The 26,634-nt window shown below is 37.1% G+C and overlaps 1 protein-coding gene across 1 annotated transcript in view; it reads right to left on the bottom strand.

The window, feature by feature from the left end:
- Positions 1-26,634, bottom strand: part of LOC139979002 (uncharacterized) — a 144,253-nt gene that overhangs the window by 43,969 nt on the left and 73,650 nt on the right. Inside the window, exons 9-18 of the mRNA XM_071989642.1 lie at positions 25,934-26,242; positions 25,294-25,376; positions 18,122-18,197; positions 12,474-12,583; positions 7,931-8,115; positions 7,263-7,375; positions 6,680-6,729; positions 5,203-5,323; positions 4,624-4,660; positions 2,728-2,844 (exon numbers count right to left, since the gene is read on the bottom strand). Coding sequence (XP_071845743.1) covers positions 2,728-2,844; positions 4,624-4,660; positions 5,203-5,323; positions 6,680-6,729; positions 7,263-7,375; positions 7,931-8,115; positions 12,474-12,583; positions 18,122-18,197; positions 25,294-25,376; positions 25,934-26,242 — 1,201 coding nt within the window. The remainder of the gene's footprint in view (positions 1-2,727; positions 2,845-4,623; positions 4,661-5,202; positions 5,324-6,679; positions 6,730-7,262; positions 7,376-7,930; positions 8,116-12,473; positions 12,584-18,121; positions 18,198-25,293; positions 25,377-25,933; positions 26,243-26,634) is intronic.

The following is a 26,634-nucleotide window of genomic DNA, read 5'->3' as shown; positions in this document are numbered from 1 at the left end:
CTGGATATCTCTTGACCTTTTCATTTAATTTACCTTGCATTCAATTACAACAGGTATGAATGCCAACTGAACTAACAATGTCTGTCAAGAGTGAAAGTGGAGACCGGGAATAAGCAATTGTACATACAACCAGTCTGCTTCAGAACTACTTAATGTACCACAAACTAGGATAAATTAAATGCTTAACAGAAACATTGCAATACTAATCAAGAGATATGTTACACACTGCCACAGGAAATACTTAGAAGTATTGGCAGCAAATACCATTGAGGAAGGAAAGTTGAATGGGTCAACCTAATAATTTTACTCAGTAATTGTTAGCATAGTATGTGACATAAGGAATTCAAACTTGCAGTGAACAATCTGAAATAATTTGCACTTCAGAGATTAACATCAAAGAAAGATGGATTGCTTTCAAGTATTCTATCATATGGTGCCCATTAATATAACTTGAAAACTCAGGGCTCATTAAGTCCAAGCTGTCAATTTTTGCGAAGGAACAATATCCATTATAGCACACATTAATACTATCTACAATAACAGATTACTACAAAATTCACTCTTCTCAACCAAAGTCAACTATTCCAAGTTTATCTGCAAAAAGATGGGAAGTTTTTAACCCCAACATCAAATTACTTTTCTTTAAGTTTGTGTAGCCTATTCACTTTAAATTTTGAAAATGGTAGATGGGAAGTGAGAGATAGCTCATCCATATTGCTGAGACAGCTAAAAGTCTGCTAACTCAGTCCTGCCCTTGTTGTTTTAAACAACAACATCAACCTAACAACACCTTCAATAATCCTGTTTATCTTATGAAAAGGACAATGATGAGTGAAGCAACTGCGATGTTAGTGAGGAATATACCAGATTAAAACAAAAAGTGTTTTATTTGTTGAAAGCAGTCCAAATAGTTAATATGACACTATGCAAAAGCAAGCGGATCAAATCAAAACATGAGTGAGGTAGATTAAAAGTTTACAATAAATTATATTATACCAGATGATTATGCTAGTTATCTCACACATTCAACTTGACTAAATAGCAAAAGCAAAAAAACATAAATGAGTAAAGCAAGAAAATGAAGGAAAGGAAGATTTAGCTGGCATTGCCCACTCTGGGAGGTTTCAATAAATAGTGGCAGCAGACATGATTAAAGATTAAATGGTCAGGTTTTTGCAGTTAACTGTTGTAAACAAACCAAAAACCCATCAATACTCTCTGAATACAAGCATCTATCATTCAAAAAGTTTTCAACTTCCTTCAACATGTGTCACTTATTTGTATGATAAATGAATTGGACTGGAAAGAAACCTGATCTGATGAGATACTTGCAGTTCAAGGAACTAATTATCCATGAATTTTATACAATGGGACCTTGATAGAACTTGATCATTAGTTGGTCACAGGGAGAAATAAATAAATTACCAATACTGAATACAAAATACAGTAGATAGTTGGAAAGATTGAACATCTAAATTTCTCCTTTTTCTGAAGGGCAATCAATTTGTTAAAACCTTATTCAAAAGTAGTATCGGTAGATACAACACAGCATTCAATATGAAAACATTACAACTTTTGTAACTTTTAGAGTTTCTGCAACAATGGACAGTAAATGAATAAGACTTCAAATAAAGTTAACAGCACAATAGAATTGACTCTTAATGCCACATGCCCAGTGCTAAAATTGAGTAAACCTGAAGCATACAGGATTGATATAAATATATAATGCCAATTTCTTGTTCCAGTATCTTTCAAACAGTCATTTATGCATTTTAAAGTTTTTGCACTTATTGGACTTTAGTCTCTCTTGTTGAACAATTCTTTCGACTATTGCTGAGCTAGTTTGTCAATGGTTAATTAAATTTATTTCACAATACTCACAAAAAGTATTTGCTACATGTTATAGATAGGGAAAGGTTGTTAGAAACAGTTGAGGATTGCTAAGGGTTACAAAAGAAAACAATGCAAAGAAGCTTTTATTTTGTGAATCCTGTAGGCTAGCTATTTGGGATGAGACTAAACATCTAACAAGACATCAAGTAACAAAAGCCAGGAAAGCACAACACCAAGAATATAAAGTAACATCTACAAGACACTAACACTAGGGAAAGTCACTGGAAGCACAACGTAACTATGAGTAGCTGATATATGAACTATGTTGTTCTCAATGCTGCATACCCCCCCCCCCCCCACATACACACATTTTTAATTTAACTGTATTGCCTTTTGGCTTTAAGAAGTAGTTTCATTTCATGTAACATTGATCAAGATTTTGAAAATGATATGAAATAATGCAATATATTAACATTTTCTGTTCCTTTGTTTATTTACTTTGGCCAAAATAATGTTTGCAGTGGATATGTGCTCTGTAAATGATATGCGATATCAAAACTGTGTGCTAAGTTCATATGTTTAAGTATCACACCAAAACGGGAATCAAAGCAGGAAATAGATACTAAAGCTTTGCTTTTATTCAAAATGCCAAGGTAACAAGAGGAAGTGGAATTATTTCCCGTTTTAGAATGAAGGTTTCATTTTCCCATTTGCATTTCCATTCTCTCTTGGCAATACGATAAGAAGATCAAATAACATATTGCCTGACTTGATAACAATCACTGTTTTTGGTTTTAATTTGTCCTCACAACCCCAACATTTACATAGGTCAGATGTCAGCTAGTCAAGTGACTACTGGAGGATGAGGAGGAGAGGGGGCACGTCAAAATGTACCTGTCAGATGGGGAGGGGTCCGAGAGGTACCTGGAGGAAGCTGTAGGCTCATCTGATGGAACACTGTCTCCTGAATCATCTCTACCAAATGAAACAATTGAAAGTGACTGTGATCTTCTGGATTCCAGAACCCACAAAGCATGCAAAATATAAAAACAATAAATCAATATGTGAGTTGAGATTATAAATAAAGAGCTGAGTGCAGTGTATTACGCGACTCCTAAACCCGACAGTTGCTGCAAACCTGTGAATGTTAGCAAAGGAATTCAGATAAACAATATTGCTTTATTAAATAATATTGCTTAATGTGCAACAACCCATCCTTCTTAGCTGGTTACTTCTATGTGGTCATCAACTAATGTGATACTCTGCACACAACTGCCATGTACTACTTGAGAATAACTGAATGAAATCTGACAGAGTACAGTGACAAATGATAATAGAGGATCACTATAGGCAAGCTACAAAGCTTATGAAACAGTAGGATTCAGGCCTTCAAAGACGTTTTTATACTACTAGCCATTTGCTTTTTGTGACATGACATGAAATGTACTCAAACCTACATACCATGTTCACTTATTTTTTTTGTTTAGTAATTTTGTAGTTATACAAATATTGAGGTAACTGTAACATTAGGCCTAAATATATTGTATTGGAATGGTGTTAACAGGTCTTTAGGTAACAGGGCTGTCATATATTTGGACACATCCACTGCGTTCATTGTCATGATACAGCCGCGATGGTGAACAGAATATTATATCCTATAGATATGTTTGCAATGATTGTTGTGGCACTTTAGTGTAAGCTTAACAAGGTATTGACAAACTGGGGCTTCACTAGTTCTTGAATCACTTGCCAAAAATGTCAAGCTTAATGCATTTTGGAGTTTACCAAAGCCAAAACTGTACTCAAGTTAAGGAGCAGGCTTTGTCAAGGTCTAATAGAAATTTGAAGATATGACAGGAATTTAAATATTAATGATAAAACTTTTCCACTTCGGTTCCAAAACAAAATTTTGTTCACAAGGGCAATACCTCCTAATGATGCTGCAACTAGCTTGTATTCAGATGACATGATTTCTGTTAAATTTATTCAAACAGAATGACAACATACTTAATCATTGTCTGCAATGGTCCACAACAAAAAAATTACCAATTAAGTATTTTTCAGTTTAAGAGGAGTGGACACTATAAGCAATTAACTAATGTAGTTGCTGTAAGTAAAACCATGGCTTGTTTGTTCTTCATATGCATCACTGTCATTGACGTTTTGTCTGACAAGAATCTTACAGCCCCCCCCCCACACCCCACCACATACCATATTCAATGAGTCTTCCAAGCTACAGAACTGATTACATCTCTTAAAACATCCTTGCCTTGGGTTTCTCTCAGCTTGTATTTATTAATTGCAATGGTAACAAAGAAGCTGGATTATATTGTTTAAATTGTACGCTGATTGATTAATCTCTTCAAAAGCCAAAGTTATATAAATGGATATAAGTCAGCAGGTTATGGTTAAAGTAAATTAAAACAAAACAGTGGATATTTGTATTAAGTTTTTCTAGATACATCTTCACCAAAGGAGCGAAAATAAGAAGGCTAAAGGAGAAGCATATTCAACAATCATCAGCTGCATTTCTATCATAGAAATGTTTAAGATGACCAGCTCACTCTCAACTAACTGTGAACAAACCTGTGTCTCATTTGTTAGGTGTTCTTACATGGTTGGGAGACGGTTCTTCACTGCATAAGACAATGATGGTTGAGGCATCTGCTTTAATGTCAGTTGTGAAGAGTAAATATGCATTGCAAATGTGGTGGGTGTACAATTGTTGTTAATCTCACCCTGAATTCCCAACAAACTGAAGTACTAAAGTAACTAAAAGTAGAAACTTACGACCGGGCTTCAAACATGGAAGCACTTTTCTGCTTTCCTGCAAAAATGATGAGAAATGATATGATTTACTATGAATGTCTATATTATCATCTAACTATTGTGGTAATCAGATGAAGTTCCAGGGGGGGGGGTGTTCACTCCCTCCTATTCACCCCCAGACAAAACTTAACAACAGTTATCAGCACAAACCTGCATTTAGACCTACTCAGAGACCTACATTATATCCTAAATATACCTCAGAATGTCTTATGTTTCAATCAAACATTTCAGTTTTTCTAGGGGTGGATCCCAGACACTGAACATTAGAATAGGCTTCAATGACCCCAGTACCACACCCCCTTCCTTTTCAAAATCCTGGATTTGCCTCTGGAAATGTAAAATCAGTAAAATGAGCTTAGGTTTCTTCCTTATACATATCTTTGCTTTTTCTCATAGGATTAAACTATAGAAGTTTCTACCAATTGTTTGAATGATGAAGACCACTGTCCACATTATGATATGAAAATAGGAATCATATTATATTAGTAATTGCAAAGTGTCCATTGATTTAAACTGAAGTAAATAAGAATTCTCTCTTACTGATATCTTTAGGCACCCTGTTTCTCCGCCTCACCACTGCAGAATGTGTTTCTCTTGTATTGTCACGAGGCAGTATGGCACTCACATCAGGTTCTGGATCTGCATTGTCACTAAGGCCATCCTGATGCAAGAAACCAACAGCGTGAATGATAGATGCAATGCAACCGTCTCTGACTTGTTCATTAAGTAATGTGTCAATTTATCACAAGCCATCATTAAGAATTCCCACATTAAAAACTCCTCTCATAAACCTTAACATGTGTAAGATATGGTCGACTTAAAAAGGCATCAATTAATACAGTTACTTATTAATTAGTGGTCTGCTGGTATATCACCTTAGTCTTTGTATAATCTTTAGGAATAACACTTGCAGACCAAACTGCATCACACCAAAGAAATGCACCTACTACATTATATCAGTCATATATCAGCATCTTATATCAGTCTTACACCAAGTATACACACCAACTGGAACTTATATCAGTCTAACACCAGTTATACACACCAACTGGATCTTACATCAGTCTAACACCAGTTATACACACCAACTGGAGCAGATATAAGTCTAACACCAAGTATACACACCTACTGGAGCAGATATAAGTCTAACACCAAGTATACACACCTACTGAATTTTATATCAGTCTAGAACCAGGTATACAAACCAACTGGAGCAGATATAAGTCTAACACCAACTATACACACCAACTGGATCTTATATCAGTCTAACATCAGGTATACACACCAACTGGATCTTATATCAGTCTTACACCAAGTATACACACCTACTGGAGCAGATATAAGTCTAACACCAACTATACACACCAACTGGATCTTATATCAGTCTAACATCAGGTATACACACCAACTGGATCTTATATCAGTCTTACACCAAGTATACACACCTACTGGAGCAGATATCAGTCTAACACCAAGTATACACACCAACTGGAGCAGATATCCTTCTAACACCAGGTAGACACCTACTGGATCTTATATCAGTCTAACACCAAGTATACACACCAACTGGAGCAGATATCCGTCTAACACCAAGTATACACACCAACTGGATCTTATATCAGTCTTACACCAAGTATACACACCTACTGGAGCAGATATCAGTCTAACACCAAGTATACACACCAACTGGAACTTATATCAGTCTAACACCAGGTATACACACATAACGGATCTTATATCAGTCTAACACCAGGTGTACATACCAACTGGGTCTTATATCAGTCAAACACCAGGTATACACACCTACTGCATCACATATCCATTACTACATCTAAGATGTGATTCTTAGCTTCATTACCAAAATAAAACAAGAAATATAACTCAGGCATACCATATCATATTCCTGCTCTTTCCAATGAGGCGAAGAAAGCTCATAACTTTGTCATGACTTCAAAGACAAAAAGAAACTAATGTGAATGGAAATCATTGACATAATGTGGCAACTGGCCTAATTTACCTGGAAAGTGACACCTGACTTTTCTGTTGGAGCTTCATTGATAGTGGAATCTGAGGAAAGTAAATTAGACACAGGAAGATTTTAAGATAGCTGGGAATCTAAGGCATAGATATAGCAGCTGCATATTAACTGGCAGAACATTCACACCACTTATGTCACTGCAGCAAAGAATTAAATGATATGTCATTGATCTAGTTTGGACTGAATTAGTTGGTAAAAGGTTGGGGTACTATTATATAAGTATTATTGCATCTTCAACTCCCCACTTCTCCATTCTGTACAACATACCAATATTAAGATTGAAAGTGTACCAAGAACTCAACAACTTCTTTTAGAATCCTTTTGGGTAATAAACTGTTTTGCAATAATGTATCTCAACTGTAGAAGTTCAAAAAACACATGCATTTCTAGGGAGGTAGTATCTTCTTTTATAAAAGTCTGTTCATAGTTGATCTGTGATATCCTACAAGGGAAGTCTGGTTGTCAGGCCCAAGCACATGAATGAAAGGTGACTTTTAAATATTGTACTTGAAGGATCACGTAACTGGGATTTATTTTAATTTTGAGAATAAACGTTACTTACCACTCTTATTGGGCTGAGATTCTATGGGTTGTGTGGTGGCCACATTAGGCTTCTCCTGTGGCATGTGGAATCCTTCAGTTCCAACGTTAGAATCCAAGTTCAGCATGCTACGACTGAGGAGAGTTGGGAATTACAAAACCACTGTTATAATTGGTATTGTAAACATACTGACTGAAGTATTCAAAGCATGTTAGCATTTAAAGCTGATAAAATAAAATGAAGGAAATAACCCAGGCTTCTTGAAAACACTGCACTACCATGGTATCCCTATGACTAAAAGTTTGTTATTTTTTATCTGACCTACTTTTTATGATCAAATGTTTTCATGTTTTCAACACAGTATCTAATACCATGCTTCAACATGGTTTTAGTTCATATCATCTCTGACAATTATGTGTGATGTTGGCAGCTACAAATATACAACCATAATTTCATTATTTAGAATATCATGCTAATCAACTTTCAATTGATCTGCAAAGGGAAATACCAAGTCTGCTGGGAATTGAGAAATAATTAAAGCTCTATTCACGAAATAGAATCATCTCTCCATATATTTGACCTACCATAGCAAGAGATCCACATGTCAATATAATTGAAATTTCAAGTCCCATTTGCATTTGCAAGCAAACTTTGCCCCAATGTACAGCTAATGCTGGTGAGTTTCTTACCACCTCATATCATTAGCCATTTCATGAGATTTCATTTCTTTGGCCTGATCTCCCCAACTGTGTCTCCTAGTGGAGGATAAATCTTCACCTTCCTCTGAACTGAGAGGGGTTGTTGTGGCGTCCTCTATGATGGGTACAGTTATTGCTGGCAAGTCATCATTGCTGTCCAAAATGGTGTCATTAACCTGCAATTAATGAAAGATAAATCCAAGGTGTAACTATTGGTGGGCATTAAACCAATGCATTGAATTTGTCAGCCTGTTTCTATCATTGCTAGTGAGTAGTTGAAAACAACATAACCTGAAAATAAAGTTCCTTGTTTCAAATAATTTGATGCATATATTGCATTGTTGTTTCGCATACTACGGTTTCCATTCAAAATAGTCTTAAATTACAGAGGCCAGCAGAAACTTTGATATAACCTATATCTTGGGTCATCTAATAAATGGCTTCCAATGCATTCAGTTTACCCAGCATATGTTTGTACAGGTTCTAATAACCTATATACACAGAATTAATTTAACCATGCAAAACTTCACAAAACATTTCACATTGTTATCAACTTATTATAACAGTACATGTATTACTGGTGCCATCATATCTGCTTGATTGCAGAATAATGACTTGTCTTTTATTGGCTGACACCTGGTAGGCCACGGCCACTCTCCAATCAAACTGACATATTTTAATGTCAGACAGACACAATCTACAAGTAACCTGTAACTAAAACTGGATCTGCTCTGGTGGGAACCCCTACATTGATACACGCTTAATCTCATGAGCCATCAATCCCGGTATCCTGTAATTAAAACTGGATCTGCTCTGGTGGGAACCTCTACATTAATACACGCTTAGTCTCATGTACCCATTAATCCTGGTATCCTGTTATTAAAACTGGATCTGCTCTGGTGGGAACCCCTACATTGAAACAGGCTAAATGTCATGAGCCATCAATTCCGGCATCCTATATTTAAACTGGATCTGCTCTGGTGGGAACCTCTACATTAATACACGCTTAGTCTCATGAGCCATCAATCCCGGGATCCTGTTATAAAACTGGATCTGCTCTGGTGGGAACCTCTACATTAATACACGCTTAGTCTCATGTACCCATTAATCCTGGTATCCTGTTATTAAAACTGGATCTGCTCTGGTGGGAACCCCTACATTAATACACGCTTAATCTCATGAGCCATCAATGCCGGGATCCTGTTATAAAACTGGATCTGCTCTGGTGGGAACCTCTACATTAATACACGCTTAGTCTCATGTACCCATTAATCCTGGTATCCTGTTATTAAAACTGGATCTGCTCTGGTGGGAACCCCTACATTGAAACAGGCTAAATGTCATGAGCCATCAATTCCGGCATCCTGTAATTAAACTGGATCTGCTCTGGTGGGAATCCCTACATTGAAACACACTGAATCTCATGAGCCATCAATCCCTGCACTTGTCAATGAATGATTTACTTTGTTAGGCTCAAAGTTCTTTAAAAGCTTGCAGGTCAAATAAACTTGGATCATAAATGCTTTATCATGTAGCTTCAAGTTTGAAAGAAACCACTGACATAAAAATATACAAAATATATGCAGTATGTCAGATGACCGAAGCAGTATCTTCACATTTTACTTATAGCTGTAAATGTTTCAAGTATTTATACAAAGGAAAGATCACAAAAAGGCACAAACTGTTTGGAAACAGGTTGAACTTACAACTGTCTGCTGAAAGCCTGCAATGCAACCAAGTAATATAGCATATTCTGAGTACTTATCAATATTTATCAATATTATCAAAAAGCACTGCCCAGGGTAACTTTGGTGGAGTTAAAGGAGACATAAACCCATTTATTCTTTTTGGTCTACGTGATACAGTCACTTCACCAGCCAATGGCATGTTTAGTAAGAGAAAAAGCTAGCAATTGTCAATACGTATCAAACATCAGTGCAGAAAACTAAGTACTGACAACAGTCATGGTCAAGTTAATTCTTTCAGACACATGGTGTTTCAATCAACTCAAGGAAATATTATCCTTGAGGCTCAGCCAAGAATGTCAAATAGATTGCCACTTCACTTTTACTTGCAGGGTTAGATATCACTACCAAGATGATCAGTTCTGACAAGAAAGTCTCCACTCTGGACCAGGAGAGATCAAGGCACACATGGGATAAAAAAAATATATATTAAAAAAAACAGCCTGCATACTATGATGACAAACTCACCATCTGAAAGCCAGTGAAGCATATTAGAGAAGGTTACACATCTAAATATTTCAAATTAAGAGACCTGTAAACTTGATATGAATATAGCACATTACCAAATGGCATCAACATATTAATTTCATAGTTTATTACCGACAAAAGAGGCACAAAATGTTCAAATACTTAAAGGAACCTTGACTAATGAAAGCTTCATGGAATGTAACCGGTATATAATTAATACTTGTTGATAAGAGTGGGTGATATCCTCATCAGGGGCATACAATCATAATTCTTCCAGGGGGAGGGAGGGTAGGGGGGGCCAAAATGCAATATTAATTCTCAAAGCTGGCCTAATATTAAGTATTGAAATCTGGGAAATGAAGACATAAGGAAGAAACAAAGAACGCTTTTCTTTTCATCAGCTTAAATTTGTAACCAACTGTTTCATTTTCATGCCCTAGTTGCCCCCTGCCCCCACCCCACCAATCATACCTATCCAGCACATGAATATAATCAATACCCTGTTTTATCATATCTATAGTGAAACTTCTCTCCATGCTGTGTCTAGTTGTTGCTAGGCCTGCATAATCTTTACCAATGCCATGTTTACTCGAAAACTGGCTGTTAGACGAAGACCTTGAACTTTAAGGCTAATTCATCTTCTGATAGTATGCAATCTTGTTATTTATGCAGTTTCATCATGATCACTCCTGATGTAATCTGCTTAAGATATAAACATAAATGGAGGGTGCAGTATTGAAAAGAAAGAAAATAGGGTGCAGGATAGCTATATATACATACAGTACATTAGGTGTGTATTTAAAATCCACCAATCCTCCTCCATCCTGTGCCTCAGGTAACCCCCACAAACCCACTCCATGAAAACCACAAGTTAATGATGAAAACTGACAGCACTACTCAACAGAGGATTAATATGACAAACAGTCACTAAGTAGAACAAATATTACCACAGGTAAACCTTTTGTGCACCACAACAGCTCTGAGGAATTCTGGCAAATAAATGTCACCACAGCAAATAAATATTTTCCCCAAATCTACCTAGAAGAATCTGCAGGGCCTGTTGCTAAAATGACCACCCCCCCCCCCCCAAGGCACTCTTACAACAGTACACAATATAATAGCTCCCAATCAGTAAGGATACAGGTTAACTTAGGTCATTAGAATGAATGAAATCAACATTTAACTTTCCGATCACAACAATATCTTCCATTTAGAATTTAAACACTACGCATCTTATGTGTAAGATTATTATTTTCCTTCAAGGATAAACGATGTGTTCATTATCAAGAAAAGCAAAGACACTCTCTCAACTCAATTGCCAGGATGACACAACTAACTCTGATATTGCCAGGTGCATTCATCAAACTGTACCAAATTAAAACAAATTGTCCCTTAACTGAAGTTTCAGCAATGTTATTAACAATGCACTTTATTCACTGGAATCTCCCATTAAAACCAGCCTGAAGTACACATACATGCTGACCAATGTATTAGGGACTGGACATTTAGATGAGAGATCATACTACCTTGCAACTTAATCTTTTTCAAACCTACAGCACAATTATTGTTTCACTCTTGTTCTGGTTTTTTTTTATAGTATTTCTTCCTTCATCACCACTTTTTCAAGAACACATTGATAAATGGGTTTTTGCTGAAAATGCAAAACCATTCCATATACTATTTAGATATTAAAAATGACCAATTAGTAAAAACAAGTCTTCTTGACAGGAAGCTCAGCTTGTTCAACAAACAAACCTAACCTTCAACTTGCATTTATAGTTACCCTTGACAACAAGGAGAGGAAAAACAAGAACTGCTGTTTGCACTTTACAATGAAAAGTATACTTAAGTTTGTTTACTGAAGACATTTCAATGATAGAGTGACTCTTAAATGAAGAACTGTGTTATATTCAGTAATACTTCTCAACATTGCAATACAAGCTATAAATAGAGAACACCATACAAAAAGAACATAACAACAATTTGCCATTAAATGTGTTACTAGAAACCAAACACAATGAAAACATACACTATAAAACACAGAGCATTTAAATTCAAAAGTAAAATGATTATTTTAATAATTAGTGGCTTTATTATTACATTCCAGGAATGTCCATGTTTATTGTACATTGAATGTCTTATTAACATCACTAGTCTACTACAGAGAGCAGTTTTATGGACAGGAGGACTATAGCCGGATGAACAGATATTAAAATACAACACAGTTACGCTTACACTACACAATTATGTGCATATTTGGAATAGCTACAGCGAAAAAATCACTTGTTCAAAACAATTTGATTCTGCAAATTTTAAATTACCTGGATTTGAATTCTTGGGCTTCTGCTCCCAGATTCTACTGCATCATCTTCCTCATCACTACTATTGACAATGGCACTTGGGAGGGTTGGAAGATGTTCTTTTTTCCAGACTGAAACACAAAAATATCAACATCACCTAAAGATCACAATCAAATCAATTCAGCAATATTCACAGAAATTTTCTGACATTTAAATCTTTGACAAGAGTAGTATGAAAGAAAAGACAAGCAGAACAAAACAGGTAGATGGACAGACTGGCATCTGATTGTACAGGCAGGCCAGTTATGCTGCTACGTGAAGCAAAAGAATCAGATAGCATCGGTCTTATCATTGTTGAAAAAAGTATTAACTTTATATAGTCACCATGCAGTGTTTGTTGTACACACAAAGACTCAATCAAACACACTGAAGTTCCATGTATGCATTCCAGGTTATCCCATCTCATTTCTCCCATCTCATCCCTCCCATCTCAACTCTCATCTCTCCCATCTCATCTCAACTCTCATCTCTCCCATCTCATCTCTCCCATCTCATCCCTCCCATCTCAACTCTCATCTCTCCCATCTCATCTCAACTCTCATCTCTCCCATCTCATCTCTCCCATCTCATCCCTCCCATCTCATCCCTCCCATCTCATCCCTCCCATCTCATCCCTCCCATCTCTCCCATCTCATCTCAACTCTCATCCCTCCCATCTCATCTCAACTCTCATCCCTCCCATCTCATCCCTCCCATCTCTCCCATCTCATCCCTCCCATCTCATCCCTCCCATCTCATCCCCTTCCATCTCATCCCTCCCATCTCTCCCATCTCATCTCAACTCTCATCCCTCCCATCTCATCCCTCCCATCTCTCCCATCTCATCCCTCCCATCTCATCCCTCCCATCTCATCCCTCCCATCTCATCCCCTTCCATCTCATCCCTCCCATCTCATCCCTCCCATCTCATCCCTCCCATCTCATCCCTCCCATCTCATCTCAACTTTCATCCCTCCCATCTCATCCCTCCCATCTCTCCCATCTCATCTCAACTCTCATCCCTCCCATCTCATCCTTCCCATCTCATCCCTCCCATCTCATCCCTCCCATCTCATCCCTCCCATCTCATCCCTCCCATCTCTCTCATCTCATCTCAACTCTCATCCCTCCCATCTCATCCCTCCCATCTCTCTCATCTCATCCCTCCCATCTCATCCCTCCCATCTCATCCCTCCCATCTCATCCTTCCCATCTCATCTCTCCCATCTCATCCCTCCCATCTCATCCCTCCCATCTCATCCCTCCCATCTCCCATCTCATCTCAACTCTCATCCCTCCCATCTCATCCCTCCCATCTCATCTCAACTCTCATCCCTCCCATCTCATCCCTCCCATCTCATCCCTCCCATCTCTCCCATCTCATCCTTCCCATCTCATCTCTCCCATCTCATCTCTCCCATCTCATCTCTCCCATCTCATCTCTCCCATCTCATCCTTCCCATCTCATCTCTCCCATCTCATCTCTCCCATCTCATCCCTCCAATCTCATCTCATACCTCCCATCCCATCCCCATCCCATCTCATCTCATGCTTCCCCTCCCTCCATTATCATCTCTCCCATCTCATCCCTCCCATTTCAACTATTCTGGAATTAGAGAGGTAATGCAGCCTGAGTAGTTGCAAGGTCCATCCTGTGGTGGCATTTAACCACTCAATGATCTAGCAAACATAAATGTCACACTGCAAATTAATTCACTTTAGGTTGAGGCCACAGAGTGATATGAACCATCCCATCAACTTAAGCCCTAGAGTGGACCTCTTTGATGATAAGTACAAGTGACTGCCCACATGTAGAATGTTATTACTAAGGATGTCCAGAGAGAAAGAGCAACTACAAAATAGATACATATATCCACAAATAATGTTAGCAAATACATAAATTCAGCATACCATAATCATCAGAATTTACTATTTGAATATTCCTACATAGAAAGACAACATATAAAGTTGCATTTTGCATAATTGGGAACAAAGATTAAATTACTCCAACCAGATCTCTAGATTTTAAATAGAAGTGTTAACTATTTCAGAAGATCAGTAAATGAAAAGAACACACCCCCCCCCCCTATGCCTGTTTTCATTTCTTCTTGCCACAGCACACATTCTACATATATCCAAGTCAAACACACTTATCACACAATGAGCACAAACTGTGATACCTCTTAAAAACTTCACACATGCCAAGCAATATCATATGTAGCATCCATATTTGCAAACTGAAGTGCAGGAGCCAACTCAAGATTTTTGAGAATTGTAGGGCATTTACTAGTCCAAATGGTACAAACAACTTACAGGAATGCCCTTTGACCTCTGTGTGTATACATGATTTCAATGTCATATTCATATCACATAAAACATTTACAACAGATGGGTGTTGGATCATCAACAACCATATCTTTGACAAAAACAAACACCTTCTACGATAACCTAGCATATCTAGGGCTGATGGAAAGGGAGAGCAACTTTTAGGCTAAATCTTTAGGTTCAGGAAAGAAGGTAAGAAAAGTCCATGCATGGACAAAGAGTTGATTCCTCCTTGTACTCAGAAGTGTCTCATTGCTATTATTATATATAATATGTATCTGATGGATTCAACATTGCCACGAAAGTCAACAAATGTTTTTTTTTTCATTATTATTATTATTATTTTAATCAAGCTATTCCAATAAGCAGGTTTTTTGTACCAAGTACCCTGGGTTCATAACATTCCTTGGAAACTGCAAAAACACACACATCAAAGGAAACAAAGGTGAAAACCAAAACAAGTGCCTATTTTTACACATAATAAAAAGATGCAGATGACCTTTAACAAGGGTCCAACATAGTAATATTGCATAAAAAACGAACAACAATTTGTCAGATTTTCAAAACTTTTAGTTAAAGCTTGAATTGAAGACTTACCAATAGCAGCAGTTACAACCCACAGTAGACGCATACTTCCTCATACTTAATACCTCAAGACTCTCCTCTCAAGACACTATACTATACGTTTAGGCACACAAATCCATTGTCTGTTCACTTATACAACCTGAGTCTAAGTAATACCACATTAAACAAACTCACTAGTTCTGTCAATTTATGCAAACTGTGACACCTCATAAAACATAATTCATAATAGTGTCCTAGTTTCTAGTGATCCATAACACAGAGCATTAAAAAATCTAGTTGTCCCAAGTGAAAATACCTTCTATTGGAATCTCCTCTTGCCAAGAAAGAGGGAAGACTTATTACAAGACAAAGAAAAGTAAAGGATAAAGCTTGAGGGAAATATTTCTTGATTGAAATGTCAATCTTAAAGGAATCAGCAAACCAAATTACAAGAACTCAATATCCTTCTCACTACCGAAGGACAAGTTTGTATTGATACAAATCTCTACCCTGCATCTGAATTTTTACCACATCAGTCCCATTGATGAGAGACTTAATTTAAATTTTGAAGGAAAAACCAATCAGCAAAGTGAAACCTCTGAAACATTATGAGATGGCCACAGCTGGAGCAAAACTTGATATCTGTGGGGTTATATTTACTTCCAACTTAAGCTGCATTTACATAATCCCAAAAATAGCAACTTCTGCAGATAGCTGACTACTTCAAACTTCAACACAAGAGTAAAACAAGATGCACGACACATCCACTCTCTCCTTCAAGATGTATCAGTTGCAAGAACCATAAGAGAATATACCATTTCCATGCTCACTCCAAACTCTGAAACAATTAAAACTGAACAAAATACAAGTTGTGGAAAAGAAGATGGTACTTTTGTATACATAGTTTAATGAAATTCCTCACTACACCACTCAATAAGAAACTCTTCTACAGCAAGAGTTCTATTCCTCACTACACCACTCAATAAGAAACTCTTCTACAGCATGAGTTCTATTCCTCACTACACCACTCAATAAGAAACTCTTCTACAGCATGAGTTCTATTCCTCACTACACCACTCAATAAGAAACTCTTCTACAGCATGAGTTCTATTCCTCACTACACCACTCAATAAGAAACTCTTCTACAGCATGAGTTCTATTCCTCACTACACCACTCAATAAGAAACTCTTCTACAGCATGAGTTCTATTCCTCACTACACCACTCAATAAGAAACTCTTCTACAGCATGAGTTATGTTCCTCACTTCACCACTCAATAAGAAACTCTTCTACAGCATGAGTTCTATTCCTCACTACACCACTCAATAAGAAACTCTTCTACAGCATGAGTTCTATTCCTCACTACACCACTCAATAAGAAACTCTTCTACAGCATGAGTTCTATTCCTCACTACACCACTCAATAAGAAACTCTTCTACAGCATGAGTTCTATTCCTCACTACACCACTCAATAAGAAACTCTTCTACAGCATGAGTTCTATTCCTCACTACACCACTCAATAAGAAACTCTTCTACAGCATGAGTTATGTTCCTCACTTCACCACTCAATAAGAAACTCTTCTACAGCATGAGTTCTATTCCTCACTACACCACTCAATAAGAAACTCTTCTACAGCATGAGTTCTATTCCTCACTACACCACTCAATAAGAAACTCTTCTACAGCATGAGTTCTATTCCTCACTACACCACTCAATAAGAAACTCTTCTACAGCATGAGTTCTATTCCTCACTACACCACTCAATAAGAAACTCTTCTACAGCATGAGTTCTATTCCTCACTACACCACTCAATAAGAAACTCTTCTACAGCATGAGTTATGTTCCTCACTTCACCACTCAATAAGAAACTCTTCTAGAGCATGAGTTCTATTCCTCACTACACCACTCAATAAGAAACTCTTCTATAGCATGAGTTCTATTCCTCACTACACCACTCAATAAGAAACTCTTCTACAGCATGAGTTCTATTCCTCACTAAACCACTCAATAAGAAACTCTTCTACAGCATGAGTTCTATTGACAACAAAAGCCATTCCAGATGAATAGTCAAGTTCCAGATCAGTGGCAAAATTATATTAACTCCTTGCATACATTATCAATTCTGTTATCACACCCTTGTTAACGTGTCTGCATGAATAATGAAGGCAACACCTGGTCAACCTAAATGCAAGTATCACTATCACCAAGTTCAAATTAGTTTTTTGTATCACAATCAGTGCACTTCCTGCCACTAACCAGACAAAGGCAGCTGGTCTGCTATCACAACTTGGATCTCTCTGTTTTATTTTCTCAAACAGCTGACAGGAAGATGAAATGTTTGAAACAGCAAGAAATGGTGGTATGCAATTAGTTGCTTCCTCCAAAGAGAGCTCTCTCATCAGAAATAATGTACAGTAGCAGAGAGTCTGTTGTGAGAATATTGATAGTTGCCAGGATAGACTGGGAAACTCCCTTGTTTGTAAATCAGGAACAGAAACAGGTTACCTTATGACTGCGAGAAAAGATGTTTGGGTAGCTGAGAAATGAGGCACTGTATCATATTAGAGAGGCTGAAATCATGCTATCTGTATCACACTGGTAGCATTTGTCTCAGACTTTAAATGGCTGAAGTATTTGTGGATTCTACATATCCTTTTGTTCCATTCCATGCTGAAACAGGCAAGAAGGGGTGGCCCATCTATAACATATAATGTCATTATCAAACTTAAATTCTAACCTGCAGCAGGTTTTCCATCTTCCATCAGAACTGGGCAGGAGGTACTCCATCTGGATAAATTTTCTCTTCTTTCCTCCTGTGAAAGAATCAAGACATTTCATGATTCCACCACTGCAGACCACAACCATTTACACTAGTCGCCTGCGATGGCTAATTAAATATACTCAGACTGGTCTAGAATTTCACAAGTTTACCCATTTGCTAGAAACGTAAAAGTGCTTAAAAGATCTACTGGCTAAAAGATTTCACAGGCATTTTCCTGATTTAAAACACACATTGATCAGTTGCTATACAGGTTTATGAGAACAGCCTAATAATATTTGCTGATAATATGCAGTGACACAAGGCTTATGATAGGTATAGAAATCATGTTGTGACTGACATTTGTTATTTAGTCACTGAATTGCCAGCATTTTGAGGCATGCCATCAACCATGCTTCCTTATTTTGAAGACTTTTTTACTTAGCACAGAGAAGAGTGAAGCCACATCAGGCTTCTTTTTTTTCAGCAATATACTTGATATCTTCACATCTGAAATTACTAGCAATCATTTAAACCAGAAAAGTTGTCAACAGGTGCACCATTCCCAGGAAAACATTTCATAATCCAAGAAATGACATTAAAGTTTATCACTATGGTAGCAAGCGAGCAGCAAATGTACTTTACATGTTGATTCTCCAGTCTCCGTCCCTAGAGAACCCCAAGGAAATGGCATTTATATTCACTTTAAAAATAATTTTGTAAGTTTTCCACAGGTCATCAACCCTTTACCATTCAACTGGGTGACCTCTAGATAGACATGTACATAGCGTAGCTGAGTCTCTCTCTCTCCTCAGCATAGCTGGATACAGTAACCATGGTGACAATGACATATGATCTACACAGAAAGCCATATCTCACTGACAACATTGTCAGTGGCCTAATAACACAAGCATTCTATACCACACAACCTTAAAGGGTCTCATTCCTAACACAGAAACATGTCATACTTGCATTAAAATTAGCAAACTTTGTGGTGTCAAAACTCAGTTGTAATTCCTTTGAAAGAGGCTCAGGGTATCATTATCAGAGCTGTTAAGAGCTTCACATACAGCTCTGTGCTGCTAATACTATCTGAATAATCCATTTGTAGCAATATAAAGTAGTTAAGACTGTTCTGTCTTATATTATTGTAGCTATATTTGACAAACCAAGTCAGCACTCCACACTGTCACAAACTCAACAGTTATAATTAAATATAATTATTATGTTACATCACTCTTCACGATATGTTAATAGTTGAATAACTTGAAGAATAAGATCCAAGATGTCTTTTCATATAAGTGACCCTCTCTCTCTCCCACACCTTTAACACCAGTGTGGTGTCATATGTACTGCTCGGAGTAAAGACTTGTCCAAGTCCGAGTAATAATATCTCGAAAGGGGCCATAGAAAGCATTGGTCACGCAATTCTTGATAGAAGTAACTGCCAACAAGTATTACAAAAATATCTGAGCTAATACAATGCCACTGCCTGCCAGTGAGCCTTTCAGTGTATACTATATGTGACCTACAAAGGCTAGTGTGCTTTGATTACAAAGCAAACACTGTGAGAGTGATGGGATAATAAAGTCCACTTTAAATACCAAACAGACAAGTTTGTCATACATCATTAAATGTAAATGCTATTCATTTACAGTCGTCACTGGATGTCTATCGCCATGCAGAATGCACAACAACTACAACTACTGTCAATGAATTACAGCTCATACCAGATAACTTTAATGTTTCAGGATTATACGGATAATGTTAAAGTCCTACATGGTGATGCAAGAATAACATACCAGCATAGGTACTGGAGGAATAGAGAACAGACACACTATTCCTCTAAATAAAGAACCACACAAACTGTATGAAAGATGGTTTCCTAAGTAGGCAAAGTAAGTGTGACATTACATACCCACCCATTCACAATATTTTCTATAAACAACCCAAAACTGAACTGACAAATTATATTATAAGCACCAAAGGATTCTAGCGACACTCTCATGAGTCCCACATAAGCCCCTAATTAACTTTTAAACCATTGGTGCAATACATAAAATGTATTTAAGCTACCGGCACCATTACCCTCTTTACAAATTATGGCTTCTAGTAATGGAAAGGACACCTGGAAACCAACTGTAGGAGAAACATCATAAAAATGACTTAACTTATTAGTCAAACCATTGCGAGCAGGTTGGGAAATATATATCAATAATAACATTCATTAACATCTTCAATTTTTCAGATACATTTCTATTTTAAGGATAGATGTATCCTCATTATTTTCTCAATGTTGATATTAGTGTGTAAAAGTGTAAAATTTAATTACAATATGTTGTTAATCCCACTGGAGCATGACTGACCAAATGCTATCCTTCCTAAAGCATGCATGCTTCAGTACAACAAACTGTGACCAACTGTATCTAGGTAGCTAAATGCTGTCTGAAGTGAAAGTAAAACCCTCCCATGTAAAATTCACCTGCACAGTCCCAACCCAGACTTCCATGGAAACTTTTCAGACATGAAAGAGTAACAAAATATGATTCCTCTGTTATAACACAACAGACAGTACCATTTAATAAGATGAGGTTAGTTATCATAATGTGTATAAATATCTAGCATTCAGCGGAGAGCTACTGCTATAGCACAACTGTAAGAAGAGAGCCTGGATAGGACCGTTGAAAGGCCTAGTAAAAGTAGCAGTATCAGTGCTATATAACTAATGTTTACAACTCTCTTGAAAAACTATTGATTTGCCAATTATACCAAAAACTATCTTTCATTGATAATTTCTGGGACTTTTATTCTAAACCTGTACATCAGAGTATTTTCTTTGGTGAAGTGTTGTTTTGTAGTTTTCTGGTTTGCTATCATTAAAATGAAAAACCTCTGGGATATTCTTTTAAGCACACATAAACAGAGTACAGTTGATTGTCCTATGTGTACAACCAAACAAACAGGTACAAGGAAGCAGTGTTTTGGTTGTTCCCACCAGAAGCTACATTACCATTCCTTATGAATACAAAAGCTGACTTTGTCTTATGTTATCATCAACAGCCTGTGGTGTTATTCCTAAGATTTTTAAGATTTTTCTAAGATAAGAAAACAATTACTCCTAACCTTCTTGCAATTTCCATTTTTGAAAACTATTGAAAGTGAAACCACCTTAACATGAAGGTTTAGTAGTTACCATACACATTTTGAGCATTTTGTATTAATTTCATCACGCTTATTTTGCTAAATGTTTCTTTGATGTTCTGCACACCAAGAATATTTAACAGTACATGCTGCCACACAATGAGCAGATCAATAATTCATACAGAAGTGTCTCATCAAGGACAGGAACCGAAATATAGAATAAGCTAATAAAGAATGAGAAGTATAACCTCTTGTAGAAAGTTTCCTTCCAAGAAAACTTTCATTTAAGCAACATCTCTGGCAAAAGTTCAAACATTATAACTTCAGATTTTGCAATTTCAAAGGATAAAATACAATTATTTCTAATACCGCCATTTCCCTATCTTGCGCATTTACGCTCCTGTTCACAGCCATACCATTCCTCACATGCTCCTTTTTTGCTCCTTATCTAAATGTTTCTTTATTCCTCTCTACCCTGTGCTTTTGGCATCCCTTTCCCGTCGTTATCAGGTTAAGGGTGAAAGGAGTGCAGCGGTGGCAAATGTTTGTGTTACAACCCCGGTATACACAGCCCTGATAATTCAATAGCTACATGTATCAGTTCATACAAGGGGTTGTAGGGCTGTACTGTTTGTTCCAACCTGCAAGTGAATGTTAACAGCATTCATAAAGTTTAATAATGCAATATGATATGTGCAAAACTACAGTGTATTAAATCACAAACTTGTGACACTTGCATTGTTAATGTGACAAGCACTTAGCTAGCTTTAAGTAAGCACTACACCTACATACCATAGCTATAACACATTGCTATTTGAAATGACCAAGTGTACTCAGTGGCGGAGCTAGGGGTATTGGTCAGAGGGGGCGAGAATGGTCTGTATGGGCGCTTTCGACTTTATCTAAGCGGAGCGCCACCACAGGTTGGCGCGGAGCGTACAGAATTTTTTGAGTAAAGATACTCCCTACATCGCCGGAAATGACCCTTTCAGGGCCTTGCTAATTTGCATAAACGAAGAATAAATAGGTGTCATCGCCAACAAAATGTGACAAATGTCAATAGGTAGATGAGAGCGCAATAAAAAAGTCAATAATCGCGAATAAGTGAAAAGTGGTAAATAGCTGAAAAGGGCACCAGCAGTCCATTTGAGTCCGTCAGGGGGGGGGCATCCGCCGCCCCTGACTGTATGGACGCTCCGCCACTGAGTGTACTACCGATATTTTTGTGATGTCATAGTGGTGAACAGTGATAGATGTCACAGCTAAGCGTGGAATCATGACTACTAGGGCTACGGCTACTCCTTCTTACAATTTCAAAAGTCACCCAAGCCTAAAAAACAAGTCTTTAGAAAAGGAAACATTAGTCACAGTGTCAAGTAATAAAAGAGGCGTGAGTCACTTCAACAACTAGAAGGAAATTCCCACTACAAGCAGTCAGATTCAACAAAACAAATATTTAAACTTCCCTTTACTTATTATACAAATATGATGTTCTGGAATCGTTAATGGATATATTCACTGAAACTGTAAGGAACTCCAGTAAGAAGATTAAGAACCGGTCCTCTCTTGACAAACCATCTGGAGCAGTTTGTTTCTTTGTTCTGAGCCGATTTACAACTTTAACCTGTTTGCAGCTATCGTACAGAGTTACGACCACATTTGCTTCCATTTGACTGGCGGTGGATACAAGATATCTTTTAACTTAAACTGTTTCACTTGAGATATGGTGTCAAGCAAATTTAATGACATCTACCGGAACCAAACACAGGACCATCATTAACCTTCACTATCGCCATGTCAGCTGGATATTGCAAAGTACTGTTAAAACATCTGTTTTCTTTAGTTACGGACACTATAAACAACTATACGCATGTAGACAATTCTGTCGTAATCCAATTTAGATTCTCATCTTATCAGTGAGTCACTTTTGATTATTCTAAAAACAGTAGGTTGGTAATACTGAAAGAAGAAACTGCTCATTAAAAATCAGTCTAACAGCTAAATGATGCCCTTCATGACTTAAGGAAAAGACCAGTAATCCCTCTAAAATATGATCAGTACAACTGCCATTTATAACTAGCTATACAGATATTTCCTTCACTTTTCTGAATTTACTTGAGTCCAAAATCAAAGTTGGAAGCATTTCATCTTGTCTTAATTCTTTTTTCCCCTTTTTTTGTAGGCAACCATATTAGCTGACAAAAGCATTTCAAGCTGCCATGTTAAGTAACATAGCAACATTACAAAACTCTGACAAATAACAGACAATTTAAAGAAATTTAGCTTATTAACTAAAACAGCCACATGTTCACTAATACTAGTACATGGTAACTACTTGAGAAACCAGTTGCACAGATCCCTCTCCACATAATTAACTTCTCAAAATAGCTTTTCCCAACAGATTTAAAGTCCAAATTAACAGAGGGAAGTTCCCAGAAACAACTTTTCATTTCCTTGACTTGTTGACGTCATACAACCTATAAACAAAGATAACACATCCATTACCTTCCCACTCACAAGATACCAGTAAAGCCAAAGAATGCAATCAATTTATTATGCCATTACACATGGAATTCTTTCCGTAAATCCAAAACAGATTTATTTGACAGAGCTGTTCACTGTCTAATGGAGCCTTACCATTACATAACACAGATGTTACCATCTATCATAGTCACAGTAATAGTAACATCAGACATAAGTTTCTTCTGTAATGTTGACATTAACAGTTTTGTAAGAAGATATTCATCTAGATCTTGTAATTTGAATATTCTTGTGCATTGATATAATATTAAGCCAAGTTGAGAGGCCTCTCAACTTGACTGGCCCATTGGAACATTGCTCTTAGCTAAATCAAAGTTTGTTTCTAAATCCAAATGAAATCATAATGTAGTTGGTACAAAGATGTAAATACTACAAGAGACCAATTTGTTCTATAACTACAGAATAATTTAGGCAAAAGCCCTGCTGTTTTGATTGCCTAAGCAGCAGATAAAGGGCTCCTGGTTTGGAAGATTATTATGCTGTCCTGAGCTTCATTCTAAATCAGGGGTTCCCTAACTGGGGTGCATAAACCCCCAGGGGGTGCGTGAGTCCATCCCAGGGGGTTTGTGAGACGTTTCTGAAAGTCAAAACTAGAGTACTTTTTGTTGAACCAAAATCTGATATATATATTTAGTACCGTACAAAAGTCATACCTGTTGACAAACTCTTTTCCCGTTCCATACGCATATGTTACAATATAGTACTGTACAGTGCATGTGATAAATAACTGAATTATGAAACAGACACAGTCAGCAATATTTGTTCATCTCGTTTTTTTTCATTACAATATTACACTATGAACTTGATCATTTACGAAGAACTGTTATGCGTATTATAGTATAATATATAACTCAGATCGTGTCTCGAAAAGTTGGGGGTTCGTGGAAAACTCTGACACCCACAGGGGGTTCATGGGGGGGGATACAGTTAGGGAAACCCTGAACTAAATCATATGTGCCAAATTATCAAATATACTATGAGATGCTTTCAAGGACCTAGTTGCATTGCATTAAAAAACTCCAGTGCTCATAACAGCAACAGAAATACTTGTTTTGCACTCAAGAAACGATTCCTGAGGATGCTCTCACCCTAACTACTATTGTCAGCTTGCACTTTTGTCTATGCCCCGTAAAAAGTCGATAGTTTTACATGCAAATAAGGCCAGGTATTTTTAAAGATGGGAATATTCCAGGCGAAGTGTTGACATTCAATTTGTTAACAAACACAATCTCTACTTATCATGGCTTCTAACATTAATGCAATATACTTGAATATTTATTTTGCACACATGTCAATGGCATTATGGGAGACATTAAGTTGTAAATCCAAGCATTTTCTACCCCCCTTCAATGTATTTTTCGTTCTTTCCACAACTATCTCCAGAAAACCAAAAAGAATTTAATATCTCCTTCAACAAGGCTTCTCTCACCGCCACAAATGTTCTAAAAAGTATTAATAGAGCAGCTCACCTCTGATGACAGCCATGGCCTGTTTTGTTCCTTGAATCTTTGAACTTTGTCTGTTACCTTACGAAGTCTATCCAAATCTTCATCTGTAATCAGAATGCAGATTATTAATAAATACGTCTACAAAAGTCTGTCCTCGTGGCAAGGCATGGTCAAGTTATAATATTGTTAATATTGTGTGGGTTTTTTTGTCTTAAAATTTAAATAACAAATTGCAATAATATGATTTGCTTCAATGAAAGTTAACATTTAAGAAAAACAACCACAATTCTGTAATTCCCTTATATATGTAGCTACATTTATGACAAAAGATATGGATAAAAGAAAAGCTGCAAGCCATGGCGACTTCTCCTGCCTAGTGTGCAACAAGTAACAAAAACAGCAGATGTCTTACAGAGCAATAGGACGACTTCATTGCAATAACACAGCAAATGCTCCTGCATTGTCAATTATAAATTAATAGTTTCTTTTGATCAAAGCCCTCTTACACTGCGACTAGTTATATAAAAAACCTTAATTAAAGTTAAACTATCCCCACTTTATTGAGTAAGCTCCTCAATTTGAGATCATCAGGTTACAAATTACGTTTCCCTGTGGCTTTCTTGAAATGATACAAACTACAGTACTTGAAAAAACTTCTCACCAAGGCTGAGTACTGAATCTGCCATCTCATCTGCTTCTTCACTGTTGTTATCACCATCTTCATCATCATCACCATCATCATCATCATCATCACCATCATCATCATCATCATCATGATCATCATCACCATCATCATCACCATCATCATCATTAGCATCATCATCATCATCATCACCAGCATCATCATCATCTTCTAATTCATCGTTTTTATTTCTCTGTATTTCCTCCGGCCTTTCCTCAATCTCCTCTTTGGTTTCATCTTCCACTTCCCTGTCTGAACTTTCACCGCTCAGTATTTCTTCTAGGGTGTCTGGCAAAATAAGCAATGATTTGTAGCACATTACACTCACTGATCATAGACTATGTTACTATGATGTCACAAAGTATTATCTAGCATCAGTCATCCAAGCATCCGAGGCAAACACTCCTGAAGAAAGCAGCTCCTCATCATACCAGTCCGATGATGTTGTAGTTTTCACCCACAGATAACAAATTTACAGCCCCAAACAAAAATTGTTTCTTTAATCATGCTCCTTAACTTTTAAGAATCTTTCTAGATTAATGATGCTTCAGCAGATCATAGCATACAGCAGGATTCCATTTGTCATACAAGATCATTAATAAACGAACTACCATGAAAAGACATACGCTTATTGCATGTCTCGTATGACACCTTTAATGCATTTTAGGAACAAGTTGTAA

This window comes from Apostichopus japonicus, chromosome 13 (genome assembly GCF_037975245.1).
Source record: "Apostichopus japonicus isolate 1M-3 chromosome 13, ASM3797524v1, whole genome shotgun sequence".
NCBI lineage: Eukaryota > Metazoa > Echinodermata > Holothuroidea > Aspidochirotida > Stichopodidae > Apostichopus > Apostichopus japonicus.
Note: the sequence above shows the minus strand (reverse complement) of the source record. Positions and strands in the feature narration are given on the sequence as shown.